The 20,754-nt window shown below is 32.4% G+C and overlaps 1 protein-coding gene across 7 annotated transcripts in view; it reads left to right on the forward strand.

Annotated features, from left to right (window-relative positions):
• The first annotated feature begins 1,083 nt into the window (after positions 1-1,083).
• LOC117114301 (neuron navigator 2-like) overlaps positions 1,084-20,754 on the forward strand; it is a 137,767-nt gene continuing 118,096 nt past the window's right edge. For 4 of the 7 annotated variants that reach the window (XM_033257928.1, XM_033257929.1, XM_033257930.1 and 1 more), the window contains exon 1: positions 1,086-1,215. In XM_033257928.1, coding sequence (XP_033113819.1) covers positions 1,165-1,215 — 51 coding nt within the window. In that variant the 5' untranslated portion in view covers positions 1,086-1,164. Of the gene's footprint in view, positions 1,216-20,754 lie in introns of all 7 variants that reach the window. The other 3 variants (XM_033257933.1, XM_033257934.1, XM_033257935.1) reach the window with 3 other exon arrangements.

Genomic DNA, 20,754 nt, shown 5'->3' on the forward strand with positions numbered 1-20,754 from the left:
TTCCTGTGTACGGTCAATTACAACAAGACTCAAAGAAGTTGTATACAGTTTGGGTTTAGTGTACCGTGTAGATCCAGACTTTTGAGTGCCGTATACTTGCCAGGAGCCCCAGGTTGGCTGTGCATTGCACCTGGCTGTGGGTAATATACAAACGAGCTGATCATGCTTTCTTGCGTAGATTGGGGTACAAATGTATGGTGGTCATCACTACAACTAAAAACATGAGGAAGGCAGACCTAAAAATCACCGTTGGGTAGTGAAATTTTTACGAAAACATGCAATAAAAATATGTTGTATAAAATGAAGAAAATTATTGTGAGGTTTTATGAGGCCCCTGTTGGAAAATAAGTACATTATAGCCTGATAAGACTGCCTGAAAGTAATATTTAAAAAGAACCAAGATTTCAACTCTTGTTGACACTCTCAATTGTGTCATTTCATTAAGGAGTAATAATAAGGATATATTACTGATGATGAAATAATTAATGTTGAAATATTAAATCCCGACACGATGGCGTGCAAATGCTATCTAATAATGATATTGTTGATATGATACTGAGAAAATGCTAGTAGGTTTGCCCTATTTTTTTATTCAAATTATTTGCGGCCTAATTATTTGAACCAATCGTGATCAAAGGATGTGCACTAGTTGCCATAGCAGCAGAATATTAGTCTCCTTCCAGAAAATCATCAATTATCGCTGGATTCATATATCAGGCAATACCTTTCCATTGAGATATTCTGGACTGAATGATTTATAGATAGAGGTTTCTGAAAATGATACTGCGATTCATTCTTAAACAATGAATCAAATTTTATTTTTAATGCGTATAAAAAATGTAAAATCATCAAAATAATTATTAGATAGTACGGTGACATTGACAAGGCATTAGTATGCATAGCAGTCATGTTATGCCACATGCTGCAATAATATTAATTTACATTAACTGCTACATCCACCCCTGCTGTCAAATGGTTACATCCTAAGGCTCTGCCAGTTCAATGAAGTAAATCACTATAGATTCTATGTAGTATGTGTATATTGGTGAGCTGTCAGAAGAATTAAAAGGATGGTAGCTATTTGAGGGTTGTTTTTGTTACTGGGAGTCATGAGAGATTAATGCAGGGATTTTTAATACGTAACTAAATTCCAAACAATCAAGAATGGCTGTGATGTTGTGGAAGTGGGAGAAGAATAATCAAAAGATAAAGAAGGTAAGATTTTGGGATGCTGTCGTCTACTGTGTATTGACTTGGTATTCCTCTTGAATAGCTGCGTTATTAATATGTCTATTGATTAAGCTTTTTCAGAAGGTTATTCTATTTTATTGTTACATGGTATATTAGCATGTGAAAGAAATTCATCACATAAATATTTTGTTGCTGTAATAGTAATTTAAAAAAATATTTTCACCGAAAATATGAATTGGTGAAATGAAATTTAAATATTTATGAAAGTTCTCTTCATATTTAAATTTATATTTACTTGCAGTAAATATTAATTTATATTTAACTAAAATCATGTATCATATACATATTTCATTGTTTTCAATTAAAAACCTCTTACATTCTTACATAATTACATAACATTTGTTTTATACCAGCAAAAATATTAGAGCAACTTATTCTTCACACTCTTTTTGCTCAAGCAAAACATTGAACATTCAACATTACTATTTCTTGATGCGCCAGAAATTATAGATATCAATATGATACGTCCTCTCTGGCAAGACAGGATCTCCAAAAAGATACCTTTTTATAATAATAATAATAATGATAATAATACGAAATGATGTTTGTTCTACCTGTAATTGTACTAAATGCTCAGTATGTTCCCGATTGCTTGCTAAAAAAAAATCTTGCAAGTGATTCGGATGGGTGAGTGATTTTCACAAGCGTTTACGAATGTATTGGGCATTCATTTCTCTTGATGAAAAAAAATGCTGTTGGAATATCATTGCAGTACCCGATGATACTTGGGAATGGATTTGTCACCAGCCATCAAGTGCAAGCACGGTGGTCTAGTGGTAAAGACAGGCTAGTTATCTAGAGGTTGTAGGTTTGATTCCCACCCAGATCACTTGCAAGTTTTTTTTTCGCAAGCATTTGGGAACATACCGGTACAACACGTCAAGTCTTTTTTTATACTAATATTTTGTAGTTATATGTCACAATGTATGTATTAATTAATTTATTATTATTTAGCTAATAAAGTATTCGTCAGTTCGTGTGAACATTATTTACATCATTAGCAGTCTAAATAGTATTTGACGGATATTCGTCACTTTGTGGAACCAACATTACACTGCACTGCCTACTAACACGCGGTATTCACTGCTATTGTATTACCATTTGTATACACGAACCCACGTATTAGCAGTATTTTCAGTTTAATTGTTATGTTTCAGTCTAGCATTAGGCCTACTATTGTTCAAATACTTAAAACAGTGAAAACATGATTTATGGGAATAATACCATAGATTTTATAATTAAACTTATATTTTATAGAATTAGTTATTAAAACAGTATATAATAGGCAAAATTATCTGGTAGTAAATTAACATCATTTTATGCGTATTCGTCTCTTTGTAGTTTGTAAGGTGCTGCACGAAGTGTGTACAATCCGTGATTTATTTACACAAAATTCATGTGACAAATAATCTTACATTAAACATTATTCGCCAAATGATAATTATGATACGCAAGGCCCAATTAAAAAAATTATTAGTTTATCACACTTGCGTGCATTTCTTCTATGGTATTGAAAAAATAAATATTTTTAAATTTTTTTTTTTAGTAAATATTAGATATAAATAATTTTTTACTTTGAATATCAATATATATGCCCCAGCAAACAAACCAAGGGTGATATTTGGCTATAGTAAAATTTAAAATAAAAAGCCTAGATAGGGTGAAACTAGTAATTTTTTGTATAGGACCTAATTCATATTTGGATAATAAGTTCTTTAGAATATATATTTATTGAAATAGTGTCAATTTAATTTTAATCTTAAAGATAGATTAAATTAGTTATTGAAAACTAATAAATGACCATTATCGTTATCTGTTATGACTTTACTATTAACGATACAAATTTAATGAATTATCAAATTTGGATCAGCTGTTAATTATCACTCATGATTCAATGACAGATAAGACATTCAATAGTTTTTATTTTGGCTTTAATCAATGTCATGATCATTATCATCTGTTTTTGAATAGTAGTGCATAATCAATATATACATTGTCAACCATGTAACTAGAGTAGGGAATAGTAATGCTTTAACAAAATAAGTAGGTCTACATTGGATAGAACGTATACAACAAATTATATTGTTCTCATCTTTTGAATTTTAGTACAATTATGAAGTATAATGTGTTATGTAGATTGAACCCTTTTAAGGTGTATAGTAATTTACCAAATTGAATACAGAATCCATGTTGCCTGGGAATAGGAATATACAATATGTGATTGACGATAGCTTGCAGTCAAACTGCATTTGTTTTGCGAATCAATGGCAACATATGAATCATACTGTTTACGTTGTAATCGTAACCAACCCATAAGGTAGAAATATGGCTCAGGCTGAGTGTACAAACATATGACAGGAGAAGATTCCTGGGAATAGGAATACAGCATACGCTATGTGATTGACGATAGCTTGCAGTCAAACTGCATTTGTTTTGCGAATCAGTGGCAACATATGAATCATACTGTTTACGTTGGAATCGTAACCAACTCATACGGTAGAAATTTGGCTCAGGCTGAATGTACGAACATGCGACAAGACATATTTAATTAAAGATGATTGTTTTGTTGTATACGTACAGTTATATTCACACTCTCAAATTCCTCCTCTTTAATGTTAAAAATATACAATTAATAGCATTACAGCAAGACTTCTTTGAGGATCCTATCTTGAATACTTAAAATGCTTAAACGTCGTCGTCGTGGGAACATGTGACCCTATATACAGTAGACAAATGATATGGTTGTGGCATATAACAGTTTTTTGTCAAAGAAAATTTTATAATGTGGACAGAGCTAGAGCTGTGTCCAGAACTTGACAAAAACATGTGACCCTATATACAGTAGACAAATGATATGGTTGGGCATATAACAGTTTTTTGTCAAAGAAAATTTTATAATGTGGACAGAGCTAGAGCTGTGTCCACACTATCAAACATTCTTTGACAAAAAACTGTTGTATGCCCATATATAGTCATGATGTGCCTATATATGGTCATGATGCGATGTTACCATGACCATATTTAGGTATGTCACATGTTTATGTCAAATCAAATTTGATAGTCTGGACAGGGCTTAGGTTGAGGCTATTGGATTTAAGTTTGACAAAGATCATCCCTTTTTAATAACTTTTGAGAAGCCTATAAATTTCGACAAACTTTGCAGAATGTTTTAATTCCTAAATTATTGGGAACCTCTTTGCTTTTTCTGTTCCCACGACGACGACGTTTAAAAAAATTGGCAACTTGATACTCCTTCAGGAGCTTGAAGGATCATCCAAAAGACTTGGAGTTCAGTCACTACAGGCATTTTCCCCATCAAATTATGCCCTTGGGTAGCTAACTAAGCATGACTCACAAGTTGTGGCCTATGAATTTCTAAATGTAGTGTTCTGACTTTCTACTGTATTGCAAACCATACAATGTTTTGTGTATTTATACTCATAATTCTGTATAAGTACTTAGCTTGCTACGTAAATTAGCTATGCAGATAAGTCCTCAGAAATAGGATGAAATATTTGTTGTATTAAGTTGTATTTATATTCAACCTTTCTCCGATATCTGTCTCCCGACGAACATCATACAGATGACACAATAAAACACGTTACTTGATATAGTTGATGTTACATAGTGCTTGACAAATTTTTAAATATATTTAATTCATCCATATTGTGAAAATATCAGAAATAAAATATGGTTAGCTTTAATAGAAAGTTCAATTGATTTCCCACATTTAAAAATCTGTAAATCTGTGTTAATGATATATTTTTTTTCTTGCAAATTATGAATTATTCATGAAGATTGATATAGAATTTGATATGAGAGGATCTCCCAATTTTTTTTATTCTCATTTTCATTTAGTAATTATTTCCTGCAAGAAAAACTGAATCATATGCTGTAATAAATTTGGTAATTTGCAGAATTTTCTAATTTACCATTCTAAAATTTCATTTTAGTTAGTAAATGATAATTCCTAAGTTTTCGTGTGACTTATCTGACCCTGAATTTGTTGCTACACATTATTGTTGCAATTTAGTGACAGAACTGTGGTACTAATGGTTTATATCATGTACGAATAAACGTGTATTACTATATGTGATTCAAGGCAGATGACTGACATGCAAATGTTAAATGATTCAATTGCAGTTTTATTAGGGTCTAGGCCAAGGGTTCGCTAAATCTGGGGGTCACATGCATCACTTATTGTTCAACATGGAAATTAAGGGTACCTATATATACTCATTGTTCATTCATTCATTATTTATTAATTAATTCATTTGTTCATTCATTCATTCATTCATTTATTCATTCATTCATTCATTTATTCATTCATTCATTCTTTATTCATCCCAACATATATCAACAAAAACAATGAAAATTGGACAAGCAACAAATTTTACAATTACCTTAGTTGGCTAGGATTGATAATAGTGAACACTTTGGTTCAAACGATTACCAACCAGGAAATTATAGAGATAGTGTATAACTAAAATTTAAATAAATTAACTAAAAAGGAAAACTAATTAAGAAATCAAATATATTCCCTTAAACTACCAAAACAAAAGACAAATCAGAAAAGAAAAATGCAAAGTATTAGTAAACAATAGGAAAATCATTTAAGAAAATGAAAAATGGAAAAGGAATTGAAAAATTATATAAGTATATCTACAGTAATTAATCTACTATTTAAAAATAAACAGTTTAAACAAAGAAGTCATGGATCATCTCTAAACTGAATCCAAAACAAGTTCCAGCAAAACACATTAAGTGAAAGTGGGAAGAAATAATTTACTGAAAATTAAATTAAATAGACAAATAAAACTTGGTACTAACATATATTTAGATTTATTTATTTAAATTTAGAAATTGCTTGATATTATTTGTTGACTGCATAAAATAAATCTAATGTTAATAGTCAGCCTGTCATATTTACAATAAATAGTCTTGTTTTTTGATAAAATGTAGTTTTAATTTATATAAAAGTTTGAATGGTGCCAAATAATAAGCCTATACCAGAATCACATAGAAAATAAAAAAATATTTAAACCAATTTTAGCAAATCAAAATACTGTACTGTACTTTGATGATGTATCTCATGTATATTGTATGACATTCAAGTTAAAACATCATGTACCTTATATCATATATCATATATGAAGATTCCATTATCATCTCACATACCATACATCGTGTATCATATATATTCTATCCCAGGTATGCATGAAGCATCATACTAACCATATGCATATAAGATTTGTTGATACAAATAAACTAAATTTATACTGAATATGTCCAACTCCATGCACCTCTGCTACTCCGCCTGGACATTGAAACTCAAAATATCTCATTGTCTGCTGTTGGTACACCATGCAATGCTATATACCACACCATGTGCTTGACTACACGAGACGACAAGACATCACGAAGGAGACACTGTCATTCATGAAAGCAACTTCTTAAGAACGTTTGGTTCTCTCACGTCAGTTGAAACAGGCCCTTAGGCTATACTGGTCACCATAATATATTTTGACTTAAGGTTCCTCATAATTAAACTGAATACTTTGTGAAACGTCCATGTTTTCTTTATGCGTGTATCTGATGTAGAGACATCTTAATTGGTTAAAACAGTGATGTAACTGATGTGATAATAAGAATCTTTTGACATGGATTGAAGGGGGGTATCTGCAGAAGATTGAATGCAACACTAGATGTGATGTCTGTAGAAGGATTTTGATTTTTTTTGCATTAAACTGTTACTTACGGCTAATGCCGAGTTGGTTGTCAGATTGAAATTACAAACAGAAATTTCATTCATAGGTTTCAGTGATTGGTGAATACTTGTGGGTGCTAAATATACAGTAGCAGATTAAAGATAAATTTAAGTATTGACTGTAAATATTTGCCCACGATGACACTCGTAGCAATAAAAGAAATTGAATTGAAGTCTGTATATTTCAAATATTCATGTTTACACATTATTCTTATATTATTAATATTATTCTGATTCATTCAATGGCAATTCATATAGGTATTCAATTATTATTTATTAATCAAATTTGCAAAAACTGAATTGCATAATTGATGTTGACATGAAGAAAATACAATGAACAGTCAAACAATTAAAAACATTCAATATCTGAATAATATAGGACAATAAACAATTTAAAATCTTTTTGTTGATTCCATCCAATTTAAATAAATGAGATCGATTAAATATTTTCTTAAAATTGCTTAATTGTAATATATAAATAATATTATATTAGAATATATAATATTTACAATAACGATTGTAAGTATTATAGTCTACTAATCATATTTACTTTATCAAGGTCATAACATTCACTGATAGTTATTTATTAATTTATGAATTACATTGAGCAATAGACATTCATTTTATCACTGGTATTAAGTGTTATTTTGACTTGTACAATATAGGGCCCCATATTAATATAATTTATTTGTAATTGTAAATTTAGAATTCATCCACTTTCAAACTATATTCATTTTAAAAAAATCTATTAATAAATTACTTACAAAAGTGGAGACTGTTTCAACAGCATCATTTAAATTCTAACATGTGCTTATCATGAGTTATGAAATTTTTTGTCAATTTTTGATGATATTTATCTTAGTGTGGAATTAGTATTAGGTATGTTATTAATACAATAGGATCAGTGAATATGCTGCATATGTTGTCAAGGTATAACTTTCTTTCACATTTCATGTAAAGTTATTAGTTTGTTGATACATTTTGTTATGGTGTTGTATGTTAGGGTCCCCTCTGGAAATATACTCGTGTTTAGGATTTAAAGGGTAATCCCAGATCAACAGTTACTGTCAATATTTTGTTTTTCTTTACTTGTCAATTAAATAAATAAAACCAAATCTAATTCATCCTTGTTGGTTATGATGTATTCATGGTAAATGTGGCTGTTGACATGTCTAAAACCATTAGCATTTCTGCTGACAATTACAAATGTTCTATACAGTACGCTTAAATGTGATGCAAGAATCTTGAAAGCCCTCTAAATGATGTCTACTTTGAATTTCGAAACATAATATCTGAGATAACCATGTAATTATAGTTAAGCGGAAGAAAGATATGCAAAGAACTCAGAGCATCGTAAAGTTATTTAGTTTGAATAGTTTTGCTTGTGAGTTGTTGGCAGCTCTTGTAACATACCAACTAGAATGCAATCAACATTTTTTTATTAATTGGTAATTAAGAGGTTGAAAGATTAAATTGGCAACAAGGTATATGCAGCTATTGTAGTAATTGTGGAAGTAATGAAAAGCATTTTCCTTCTATTAGTAAAGACACTTATGAATTATTGTCACATTCCATTGTAAAACAGTTGTTTCTATTAAAGCCTTAGCATTTGAAGTAGGGTGGCACAATATTTGTGTTGGGTAATAATAACCGAATAATATAATATCTATGCTTTCAAGTCTTCTGGATATGGTTCAGTCATTGTTTGTATTTGTTATCATTGCAGCAGGCCTTAAGAAACGCTTCATACTTTTAATTTCCCAAGCTTTCTCAATATACCGTTGATTACAGACAAATATCATGAGAAATTAAGCCTCTGATAGCAAACATTTTGTCCTCAAACATGATCAACAAAATCAACTGAAAATTTTGTGTATGTTTATTTACATCCCTTGTGTCATGTAACTATCATGGTGGTGTATATAAATAATTCAAAATGTAAACAAGTAGCAACTAGATACAGTCAACATCATAATACTTGTCATGTAACTATCATGGTGGTGCATATAAATAATTCAAAATATAAACAAATACGTAGTTTCTGCAACTAGATATAATCAGCATCTAATAATCTTGTCAAGTAATTATGGCAGTGCATGTAAATAATTCAAAATATAAACACATAGAGTAAGTAGTTTCTGCAGCTATAGTCTGCTATTGTTGGTATTTTAGATTCATACGGTGAGAGCTGCTAGTCCAGACAATTGCTGCACTCTAGGATATGGGAAAGTCAAAGTTAATAATTTTATTAATATTTAATCTACCTTCTTAGATTGGCAATGATAAAGAAATTCTGACATCCTTGATTCAGATCAAGGGGAAAGTATTTTTAACACAAATGTATTATCTTTAGAACACTTGTTTGTTTGGAATTAACATGTAATATTTTAACATATTTCATACTCATGAGTCATTCATAACAAAGGTTATTTGTTTAAGACGGTATGGACTGTTAATGACCTGCTTATTTATGCAAAATTGCTAGCTTGCAGTACAACATGAGAATTTGTCCTTTTAATGAAATTGATATTCGCAGATCTAATTTAGCAAACTTTAATCAAGTAATTCATTACCATCTGCCAATTTTGAAGGTGAGAGATGAGAGATGAAGCTAATATGCAGTCCTAAGAAGAATATGGTCAGCCACTTATTACACAGTAACTATATCGAGTCAAAATTCTATGGTACATGCAACATAGTGTGATCACTCTTTTTCTACATTGTAGAGCTCAAGTTCAACTCTAAACAGCATAGGCCTATATATAGGTGTTTGTTTAGCTTTTCTCTTTATTATTTTGGCTTGCTTAACTTCCATATTGATTGTATTTCTTAGTGGGGTCAGCAGACAACATCATTTGGTAAGAGATTTATTTGAGCCTCTTCAAACACGGGCTGATGTATCAGATATACTGCTGTACATGCAATCTCACAATGGAGATTTCGACAATCTGTGTACTGGAATGCAAAACTGTATTACTATCCTCATTATATATTAAATATTATTATATATATAAACTTTTATTTTATTTTTAACTTTTTAAATTTTTTGCTTTTCTTTTTTTTTTGCCTTATTCTGCTTTTAATTATTTTAAAGTCAATTTGATTTTATTTTAAATTTTATTTATATAATATGTATATATGTAATAATTTCTTTTCCTTTGTTACTTAGTTTTTATTATTATTTTTTCATTTTAATTTCTTTGTTTTTCTATTTATATTTCCTTTGTTACTTGTGTTTTGTATTGAGGGTCCCTAATGATCAACTCCAGCTGGATGGATGGAACACCCTCGTAAAATATTGTTGAAATAAATAAATAAATAAATAAATTCTTGTTGCACTGAATTTCTTATTGTGTAAAGAAAATATTCATCTTGATGTGGACAAAATTATTATTGGCATTCACTTCTATTTTAAATGGTGCCTCAGAAAGTAAACTTGCAGTCACATCATATTGCATTAACAATTCAATCATTTATTTAACCACACTTTCTTGGGAATTTCACTTTAGCACACAACTATGTTGGTATCCACATGATTTTATATTAAATTTTATTTATATAATATGTATATATGTAATAATTTCTTTTCCTTTGTTACTTAGTTTTTATTATTATTTTTTCATTTTAATTTCTTTGTTTTTCTATTTATATTTCCTTTGTTACTTGTGTTTTGTATTGAGGGTCCCTAATGATCAACTCCGGCTGGATGGATGGACTACCCTCGTAAAATATTGTTGAAATAAATAAATAAATAAATAAATTCTTGTTGCACTGAATTTCTTATTGTGTAAAGAAAATATTCATCTTGATGTGGACAAAATTATTATTGGCATTCACTTCTATTTTAAATGGTGCCTCAGAAAGTAAACTTGCAGTCACATCATATTGCATTAACAATTCAATCATTTATTTAACCACACTTTCTTGGGAATTTCACTTTAGCACACAAATATGTTGGTATCCACATTAAAGATACATGTACTCACTGGAAGATAGATGTGTGTCTAATTTTGGAAAACAGTGTTAGAAAAAATGGTCTCAAATTGTGTCTGGGCAATTATTATCTTATATTTTCTTCATAGTTGAAGAATATAGAAGTAACGTGATACACATGTGTGAGAAACACTTACAAAATAATAGCATTATGGGATTATTTCGCTTCATCTTATTAATCTGAGGGTAATGGTATATCAGGGAAGCTGTTCAAGTTAAAAAAAATCAATAGTAGTCAATTTATTTCATAATGCTGTTAGCATAACTGGAAGCTTGATTAGGAAAATTATGACTTGGTGGTCGTAGTGCCAGTTAAATTGTGTAACACCTTTCCAGTAAGTTTTAGATAACTTTCTGTTTAAATTTTAGTTGCCTCTACTTTCTTTTGTTTTTCTTTTGATTTTAAATCATTTTTTGTTGTAGTTTAAGGACACAGTCTCTCGGAAGACCAGTTTTTGTAAAAAGGCTAAAATGAGTCTCAGTGAATAAATAAAAATGTTATTTAATATAACTGGGTGTGTTATAGCTCCTGTCTATGTCTTAACACCCTTATTCTGAAATGGATCATTCCTTTGTTAATGATATTTCTTCATACTGATATTTTTTCCTACTTACATTATTTCTGATTTCCATAACATAAACAAGACAAAAAGAGAATAAAGATCAATCTTACTGATTGAACCAATTGTGAGCAATGTCTTTGAAATATTTAAAGGATTAGGTGTACAGCAAATCTATCCACCAACAAGTCAGTTTGGAAAAACTCAGCAAATGTTTACATAAAATGGAAACAAACATGTTTCTGCTAGATAGCCTTTATTATTAATTATATAATTTTAGAGGCATAGGTTTAATCATTGCCAATGTTTATTTTATAATGATCAACAACTACTTGGGTTTATGCCTAATCCATAAATTTAATCATTAAAAGGTTTAAATTGGTCGTAGGTTGTGGATTTACTAGATTTAGTTTACCTAATATTCATTATTTCTTTTCAATATTAGTGATCATTGTTTTATTTAATTGATCAAGGAGTTCCTGTATAGTGTTGACACAATAAAAAACATGCATCTGTCAAATTTGATTAAAGAAGAGATCAAGTCAATCAATGTGATTGAATTACTAGCTTATCTTTATGCTTTTTACAATTCCTAATATATCCTCATTGCTTTTGCTCATTCATACTTTAATTTTGCCTACTCCTGGAATAAGTCTAAATCATATGGCTAGAGAATAATATATTTTATTGACTGCATTTAAAAAAAATTTTCTAACTACTTTAAGTACATTTAATATTTTTAGGTTACACTTAAACTACACCTTTAGCATGCATAGTGCCACTAATTTTACTTTACTTTAATAAATTAATATTGTTAACACAAAATATTTTTTAATTTATTAAAACTAGTAAAATAGTAAAATTTGCATATGAAACCTTTAAACTTGCTGGAAAATCCATGTGGACCAAATCTGAGAGATATTAGTTTTAATTAAAAAGATGATAGGATTTTGGCATGTGACTTTAATGAATTGCAATTTTTAATATCTGAGTGAGTAGCAGAGGTAATTATTACCATTTGGTAAATTATTGAATAATAGAGAGCAGCTGAGCTCAGTCGGCTAACCTTTTGTTAGCCACTGTTTGTCTGCTAAACTATGGAGGTCATTTGGTACCTGGTCCTATTCCATTCACTGATCTCCTTATGTTTTTGGTTGGAGGACTGAAATGCAAGTATAAAAAACACACCATTGGCCCTCTGTGCAACTTGGCAAATGTGCACATTAAACAACACAGTACACTCTTTGGAAAAGTGTAGTACATTGACTCCTGGTAGACTACCCAATCACCACCTATAAAGTTTTACAATTAACAGTAACACTTTTACCACCAGAAACATCCCACTGTAAACAAGTCCTGGGTGTTCACACTAAATATATCCAATTCTATTTGCTTGGTGTTCACACTAAATATATCCAATTCTATCTAATCAGATTAAGCAAATATTCAGAGCTTATATTTTTACTATGATTTGTTAAAACCAAAACAAGTACAATTGTGCCCTGTCTAATATACCACAATACATTTTAACACAAGTTTATAATTTCTTGATTCAGCAGCTATAATACATTTACCTGGTAGAGTAGCTTTCTGATAGCAACTCACTCAGGTTTTATCAGTCCCAATAACACACTTTTACATTAAAGCCTAAAATAGAATCAATACAGAATTACAATTTCAAAAGTAATCAGTCAAAATATATCGAATGTCTTTGGAATGTTGATGCAAGTTTTATTAATGTAGAGTTCAAAATTTGACTAAGAGTAACATTTTGCTGCAGGAGTATAAATACAGACAGCTGACATCTCTGGGAACACCTGAGGTTAGAATCGATTTAGAGTCGGTCTCACTGTGATCATTTCTTGTCATCTGCTTATCAGTCAGTAATTAGATTGAAATATTCTATGTCAAGTACTTTTACTATGATATATAATACATGGCTATCTGCATCAAAGGTTTACTGTTATCGAAGTACGGTGGCATAAATACAGTAGTTTGACATGTGTCCACAGGTGATAGTACAGTTCTAGATACGCAGTATCTTCCCATTCCAAAATTCTCACTGCATCTGATTTAATATTCTTGTATGTGCATCAATGAAAGAAAAGAAAAAGTAACAGTATACTGTAAATAATAAATAAATGAAAATCTACTTGGGCTGTTGTCCAAGTTCAAGTTGCATTTTGTCTCTTGATTCTGTTAAAATAATGATTGGGTGATTGTGCATTGCAATAAAGTATGTTATAATAAGATGTCGTCCATGACAACATCACCTTTCATCGATTTACCGAATTTGTCTATTTCCTCTAGAGGAAGAAGAAATTTTCTGTCATCGCCTGTTGCTCATCATTTACAAAAGGTTATCTGATCGAGTGACATGCTTTTGCCATGGTCTACTTATTTTCTTTGATGTTAAAGTGACAGTTCTTTGTGTTAATATTTCTTTTGCCACTTTTTGCTGTGGTCTAACCATTTTCGGTTTCTACCTTTTGTGTCATCATAGTACTGTAAAAATACTATACTGAAGATGAGGTCTTAGCATTCTGGTCTGGGAAATGATAAGGGATGGTATGTTGGGTATAGATTTATATTTATGTTATTCACTATATGTGATAATGATACTTACTGTACATGGGGTTGCAACTACGTCTTGTCTTTTCGTAGTAAGGGATCAATTTGCTCTATGAAGCTGCTGTCCATACTGATTGAGATTCAAAAGTATCTGCAATGTGCATAGTAAAGGTTGGTTAGATAGATTGATTTATTTGGTGTAAACACCAATGATGATAACCCACGAAAGTCTGAAAAAGACTTATCTCCAGTGGGGTTCTTCTGGTGGTGATTGGGCAATACACAGGAAGACAATCCCCTACTCTTTGCCCGAAGATCGTACTGCATGCCTTCTTTAACGTACACTTCGCCCATAATGCGCACCAAGACCAAACGACTTGAACGCAGGGGTCCCAAGTTGGGAGGATCCACATTCGGGAGATCTGTTTCAATGAGCTTTTTTAACATATCTAAATATATTCTGCTGTGGATGGTGATACCCATTAGCACTAACATCTGGGAGACAATTGATAATACAGTATTAAAAATTGGTTTAAAACATGCAAATATCGTGAATTTGCGGGAGATATTTTACTTTTCGGGAGATTCTTGCTTGCTCGCGGGAGTGCGGGAGGCCTCTCCGATTTTTGGGGGACTCCCGCGACTTCCAGGGGACTTGGGACCCCTGTAAACATCTCATCCGAAAGACAGTGTGCTATTTATCATAACTTGTATTTCAGCCCTCCAGCACAAGGAGAGCAGCAATGGGAATTGAACCGGGGTACATAGAGATCTCCACGGTTCAGCGCACACCATTTGTTATGGTCTGTTGTCATGAGGTAACTACACTTTATTTTGAAATACAAAATTAAGTACTCTATGAGTCAACACTGTGCACCCTCAATTTATGTATTTTCTTCAATGCATTTGTTGTTGGTGACTAAAAACCGAGGAAAGCAGTGTATAAGCCCCCTGGGCCACAACCGGGGGCCCTTGGCGGCCCCCTGGCCCCAGCCAAGTGAGGCTTGATTTGCTCCACCGTCGGGGCTTTTAGCCTCTCAGTCGGGCAGATCCTAGCGCCATCACTGGGTGTGACATAGCTGGCCCTAACTTACAATAAAAACTCTGATAATCTGTTTTCAAAAGCTGACACCTTTGTCTTTTACGTTGCTATATGTTTCGTGGGAATTGTAATATTAGATAAGTGTACTACACACGTATTGATGAGTGTATGTACGTGCAATACATTGACTGTTTGTAGGCCTACATGTGATGTGACACAACATTCACGGTGACCGTGCCCTTAGATAATGCCCGCTGGCTATGCATTGCGACGTGCGCTATGCTCATGGAAAATCAATTAGGCTACAAGCCTTGGTTCGAATAAAAAGCTTTTTTCCAATCCTTGTATTTAGGGTCTGTGCCTAAATTATGTTTCGTGAGAATTTTAATAAAAGTGTACTACACACGTGCTGATGAGTGTATGTACGTGCGATACATTGACTGTTTGTAGGCCTACATGTGATGTGACACAACATTTGCTCGAGCAGTCGCGGTGACCGTGTCCTTAGATAATGCCCGCTGGCTATGCATTGCGATGTGCGCTATGCTCATGGAGAATCAAGCGAATAAAAAGCTTTGTTTCCAATCCGTTGTATATAGGGTCTGTGTTTAAATAGTGCTTGTTGAAATCTGCATTAAAGTAATGACAATTTTTATGAAAAAATTCGTAAGAAGTAGAAAATTTGGATAAAAGGTTCTTATATTTTTTAGTATTCAGTTGAAATGCGTACTCGGAATTAAAATGCTTTGTAATTCGAACTATCCCCTTAAAAATGGGCCTTATTTTCACCTATCACTCACAAACCAAACTGTTACAAATTCTTTAAAATGTATGACTATTCTTGCTTTAAATTACTGTTAAAATTGTGGCCATGTCACATTTTTCATCACAAGCTTCAACGCCCCCATAATAATCTACAGTCTTATTATAGATTATACAACATTTGACGTTATTCAATTCCAAGGCTGAATTTGAAGGCCCATTGTTGCAAGTATGGAGTCAAGATCACATGGCAGTTAAGTGGCTTCAATCAATATCACAGTATTATAATTAGCATATTTTTTTTATTTTAATGCAAAAAAATTTGCCTGCTAAAGCTGTTATACTTAACTATCACTAGTGGAAAATGAAAAGCAGCATTAAAAAATGACAGCTTTTGGGTTTGTGAAGGAGGTATTTCTTCATTAATTTATAATACATAAAGTTACAAACAGTAGCACATGGCTTTTATGTCTACATTTACAATGAATCAGTAAGTAATATATAACAAAATGGCACCAACCTAACAAACACCACTACAAACCAATCAGATTAGATAAATTCACAATTATATTGCCAGTCAAATGAATTAAAAATCATGACTTTCATACTAGGTCTGTTACCATTCATCACATAAACTAATCATTAAGCAGATGTCTGAATTTTCTCCATTTGGGCAAGATTTGTAATTCAGATTGTTTAGTGAACTTTCTTTTTGAAAGATCTCAGTTTAGAAAATGATTTTACGAATAGTATCTAGGTAGAGCAGAGAATAAAAATTCAATAATACAGGGCGCCCTTTGGTTAGGTGGACATAAAGACTGTGATTTTGTGCGTAAACAATTCAGTAATCGGTTCGCTTGTGATGGAGAAAAAAGATTTCTCAAAGATATTTTGTGACGGTGGAAGATTTTTTGGTGGTGGCAGGTGTAACAAGATTAAACCCTATTTTCATTTTCACAGTAGTGTGTGCAGTAACATTCCAAACATAAAATCTTATTTTTATTTCAAATCATCAGCAGATTGTGGGTTAATGAAAACCAAGGCATAAAAAAAGTGTCATCTTACCAAGCTTATTTATCTTCAATATTGCTATATTGATTGGTATCCGTAACAAGAGACCTGCCTGTGTCACTTAGGAAATTAATAATTTCCTTTTATTCATATTGTCTGTCCATGCATACGATAACATTATCTATTGTTGATATGTCCATTAAGAGCCATATCTAACCGTGTTCATTTTACAGTCATGCAACAAATCGTTTTGATGTCATTCATTTCAAGAATTGTGTCAAACTGATGATGTGCTTGTCAATAGGTTTGCTATCTATAGCTTGCATCATGGGAAAGCTGCAAGTTTATTTATTATAATTTATATTGATAGGGACAAATTACAGAAATATTAGGAGGGATTATAAATTATTGAATAAAAATTACTTATTTTCAAGTTTTGTTTAGTTGCCAAATGTTCCATAAGGTATGAATGCTTCAGGCACTAACTGTTAATTAGATAATTGTCTGTAATTTAATTATAAAAATTGCATTGTGTCAAGTATTGTTGCACTGTCATGTATATTAAATTTTTGTACATTACTAATCACATGAGTGATTCATTACTGTTTTTGACCCTGGTTATATTTATGCCATGTGGCAATGTATTACTTCCCTAGCCTTGTCCCCTTGAATATTTTAAATAATTATATTACATTGATTAATATTGCTGTGCCCTCTGGATAGGTTGTTCATATCAAGTCTTGTGCAATATAGTAAACAGTTGATTGATGAACAGAATGTGAAAGAAGTAAAAATGAATTGTCCATGTAAAGGGAAATACTGAAGGAGGAAGATAAATTATAGACATTTATGCCTAGTTCAGACTTGGAGATAAGCCAGGCTTGAGTTAAGCCCGACTCAACGTTAAGCCCGGCTTAACTTTGCCGGGCATTCAGACTAGCGGGTTTAGCTGGGCGAGAATTTGCATAATAATGAACCGTAACCAGGAAACGTGTTTCAAAACATTGCTCGCGAAATGTACATACGCTCGCTCACAGCATACGCAACTGAATGCTGATTGGTCATTTTGTTACCCGGAAGTCAATGTAAGACCCCCCTGCAATGATTAAAGCCCGGCTTAGAAAAGTTAAACACGGTGGCACGCCGGGCCTTGTTACTATAGGAACATAGCCCGGCTTGACATAAGCCATTTAGTTCAGACTGGCAGGTGGATAAACCCAGTGAGTTGAGCCGGGTTTATCCACCTAGTCTGAACTAGGCCTTAGTATGTTAGCATACAGTACCTGGTCAATGGCATACTGTACATATGAATATTTACATAAAATTAGCATAACATTTAGCTCTGTGAAAAGTTTCCTGAATTTCAGACCTTCATTTAAAGAAATCAGAGGAGAGCTACAACTAGCTCTCCTCTGAATATCAAGGAGCTCTATTACCCCTCCTCGGAATTTTTGAAAAATCGATGACATTATTTGAAGTGGGGGGGGGGGTAGGTGGTCTGGTTACTTGATTGGATTTTGGAGCTATCTCAATCATTGCATGCAAGAAATGGGAACTGAATCTCAAGTTTGCATGCAAGTGATGCAAGTCTCCAGAAGCCATGTGCATGGCACTGAGTAATGGGCGACTTAGAACCATCCATTTTGCAAGCGGAGTATACATATTTTTTTACTACAATTTGTACACATAAGCAAATTTTTCACCGGTTAGACAATAGTTTAACCTTACCTTTTCGGAATTGCCACAATGTCGATGAGGTATTGAAGAACGCATGCAATCCATGCAAATGTAATTGATTTAGCTTTAGTTTAATGCAAAATTTGATAGATTTTGATCATAAACAACATTTAACATACTTTTGTTTTAGTTCTTTTGTAATTCAAGGAGCGCTATTTTTTGCTCTCCTTAGGTCGTGTTGAGGAGCACAAAGGAGCACTGGCGCGACTGTGCTCCTTTTAAACGAAGGTCTGGTATTTGTGTTCCCTGTACTGGTTTGTCGGTTGTTTTTTTTCTCCGTTGTAAGACACAAAAGATAACCAACCAAAGCCCAAAGGCTTAATTTTGAGTGGGAGCCCTGGTAATGAAAGACAGAATGTTGATGAAGTGTCTTGCCCAAGAACATAAGCAATGCGACCAGCGTTAACACATTATTAAGATCGTGTTTTTACAGGTCAGTAGAAACATGATCTTGGCTGGAGCCTATTGTTATTGAAGTATGTAGTTTAATTGTTCAACAAACATTTTATGGATGTTATATTTGATTGACAGTCAGTAGGATGTGATAGGCTTTGAATGAATTGTTTGTATATGGTAAAGTGTCATAGTTTAAAAAGTACAAATTTTGAATAGCTCATTTATAATGACCAGACAAGTTATATATTAGCTTCTACCAAAAAGCAGATTGGGAAAAAGAAAATGTTTTCACCAATTTATAGACATTTTACTCCAAAATCCTTAATTGATTACCAGCCAATTTCAGGATTTTTGTACATTAGTAAAATGTAAGTAAATTGGTAAAAACAATTTTTTTTAGTTGTTTCTTAGTGGAAGCTAATAGTTTATTTGATTTTTAAATGAGCTTATAAATTTGTTATTTTTGAGGTATTTTTCTGTATTTTGACTGATAGAACATCTTTAAACTCAGAAATTAATGCAATAGAAATTAGATCCATAGAGAATTTTGATAATGTTTGATGATTATTGCTGAAGTAAATTAATTTGCTGTTACCAACTGGCTATATTTGATGCTATGGTAGATGTATAGTAGATATCATGTACAATAGATTTCATGTATTAGATAGTGTATTATTCATTAGTTATATATTAAATATATAAGTTTTTGCTGCGAAGCAGCCAATTCATATTCTTGACAGCAATTTGACCTCTGAAAGGTCATTGTTGGTAAAAAAACAAGGGCCTAAGACGACTAAAAAACGGGGTTTCCTTCTTTCGTTCTGCCGGGTAAAATCAATTACTTTAGGCGACGTTTGTAGACTAACCTACACGTACCAACGTCTGCATGTCTCGACGCTCGAGTATTACTATTCAGCGTTTTTACTATATTTCTAGGTTTCCTATTTCTACGTTTAATCGGCCCATGTCTCAGCCACAATATTTTGAGGCCAATATTATTTACGAACCCAGTTAAACTTATTTACTAGCCTATTTCAGCGTGCTAATTATTACATTTAGGCGACGCTTGTTGTAGACTGGCATACACGGTACTAACGCTCGTTTTTACTATGTTTCTACGTCAGCTCGAGACGCTTGAGTATTACTATTCAGTGTTTTTACTATAACCATGGGCGGTATAAATGACAACTCGGCCTAAGTCTCGGCACAGTATTTGAGGCCTATAGTATTTACGAACCCAGTTAAACTTATTTATGTCAACGTGCTAATTATTACATTTTAAAACAATAATTAAAAATGTATTATACTAGGGGGCCGCGAAACTGTGGCCAAGTTGACTTGGTGCCGAGTTGACTTGAATTCGATCATGCTTACGTTGTGTGGTGCGTTGGCAGTCAACTCGCCTCTATAAACTCGCCCCTAGAAAATTTGCCACCATGAAAACTTCCCATACTAAATCATCTCACCAAATAAAAAATCCGACTCTAGGCCTAGACTAGCTAGGATTGTATAGGCCTACCCTTGAAGGGACGAAGGTCCCAATAAAAAACAATGTCGCTCCTTGATAGCTAACATTGTCTATTTAACATCACAATTCATTATTAGACCTATAGTTGTTTTTTGAATTGTACTCCACAAATCTCAGCCGATACCTCGCACAAATC

This window comes from Anneissia japonica, unplaced genomic scaffold, assembly GCF_011630105.1.
Source record: "Anneissia japonica isolate Jap-2015-1 unplaced genomic scaffold, ASM1163010v1 scaffold2994_len2133135_cov197, whole genome shotgun sequence".
NCBI classification, from domain to species: domain Eukaryota; kingdom Metazoa; phylum Echinodermata; class Crinoidea; order Comatulida; family Comatulidae; genus Anneissia; species Anneissia japonica.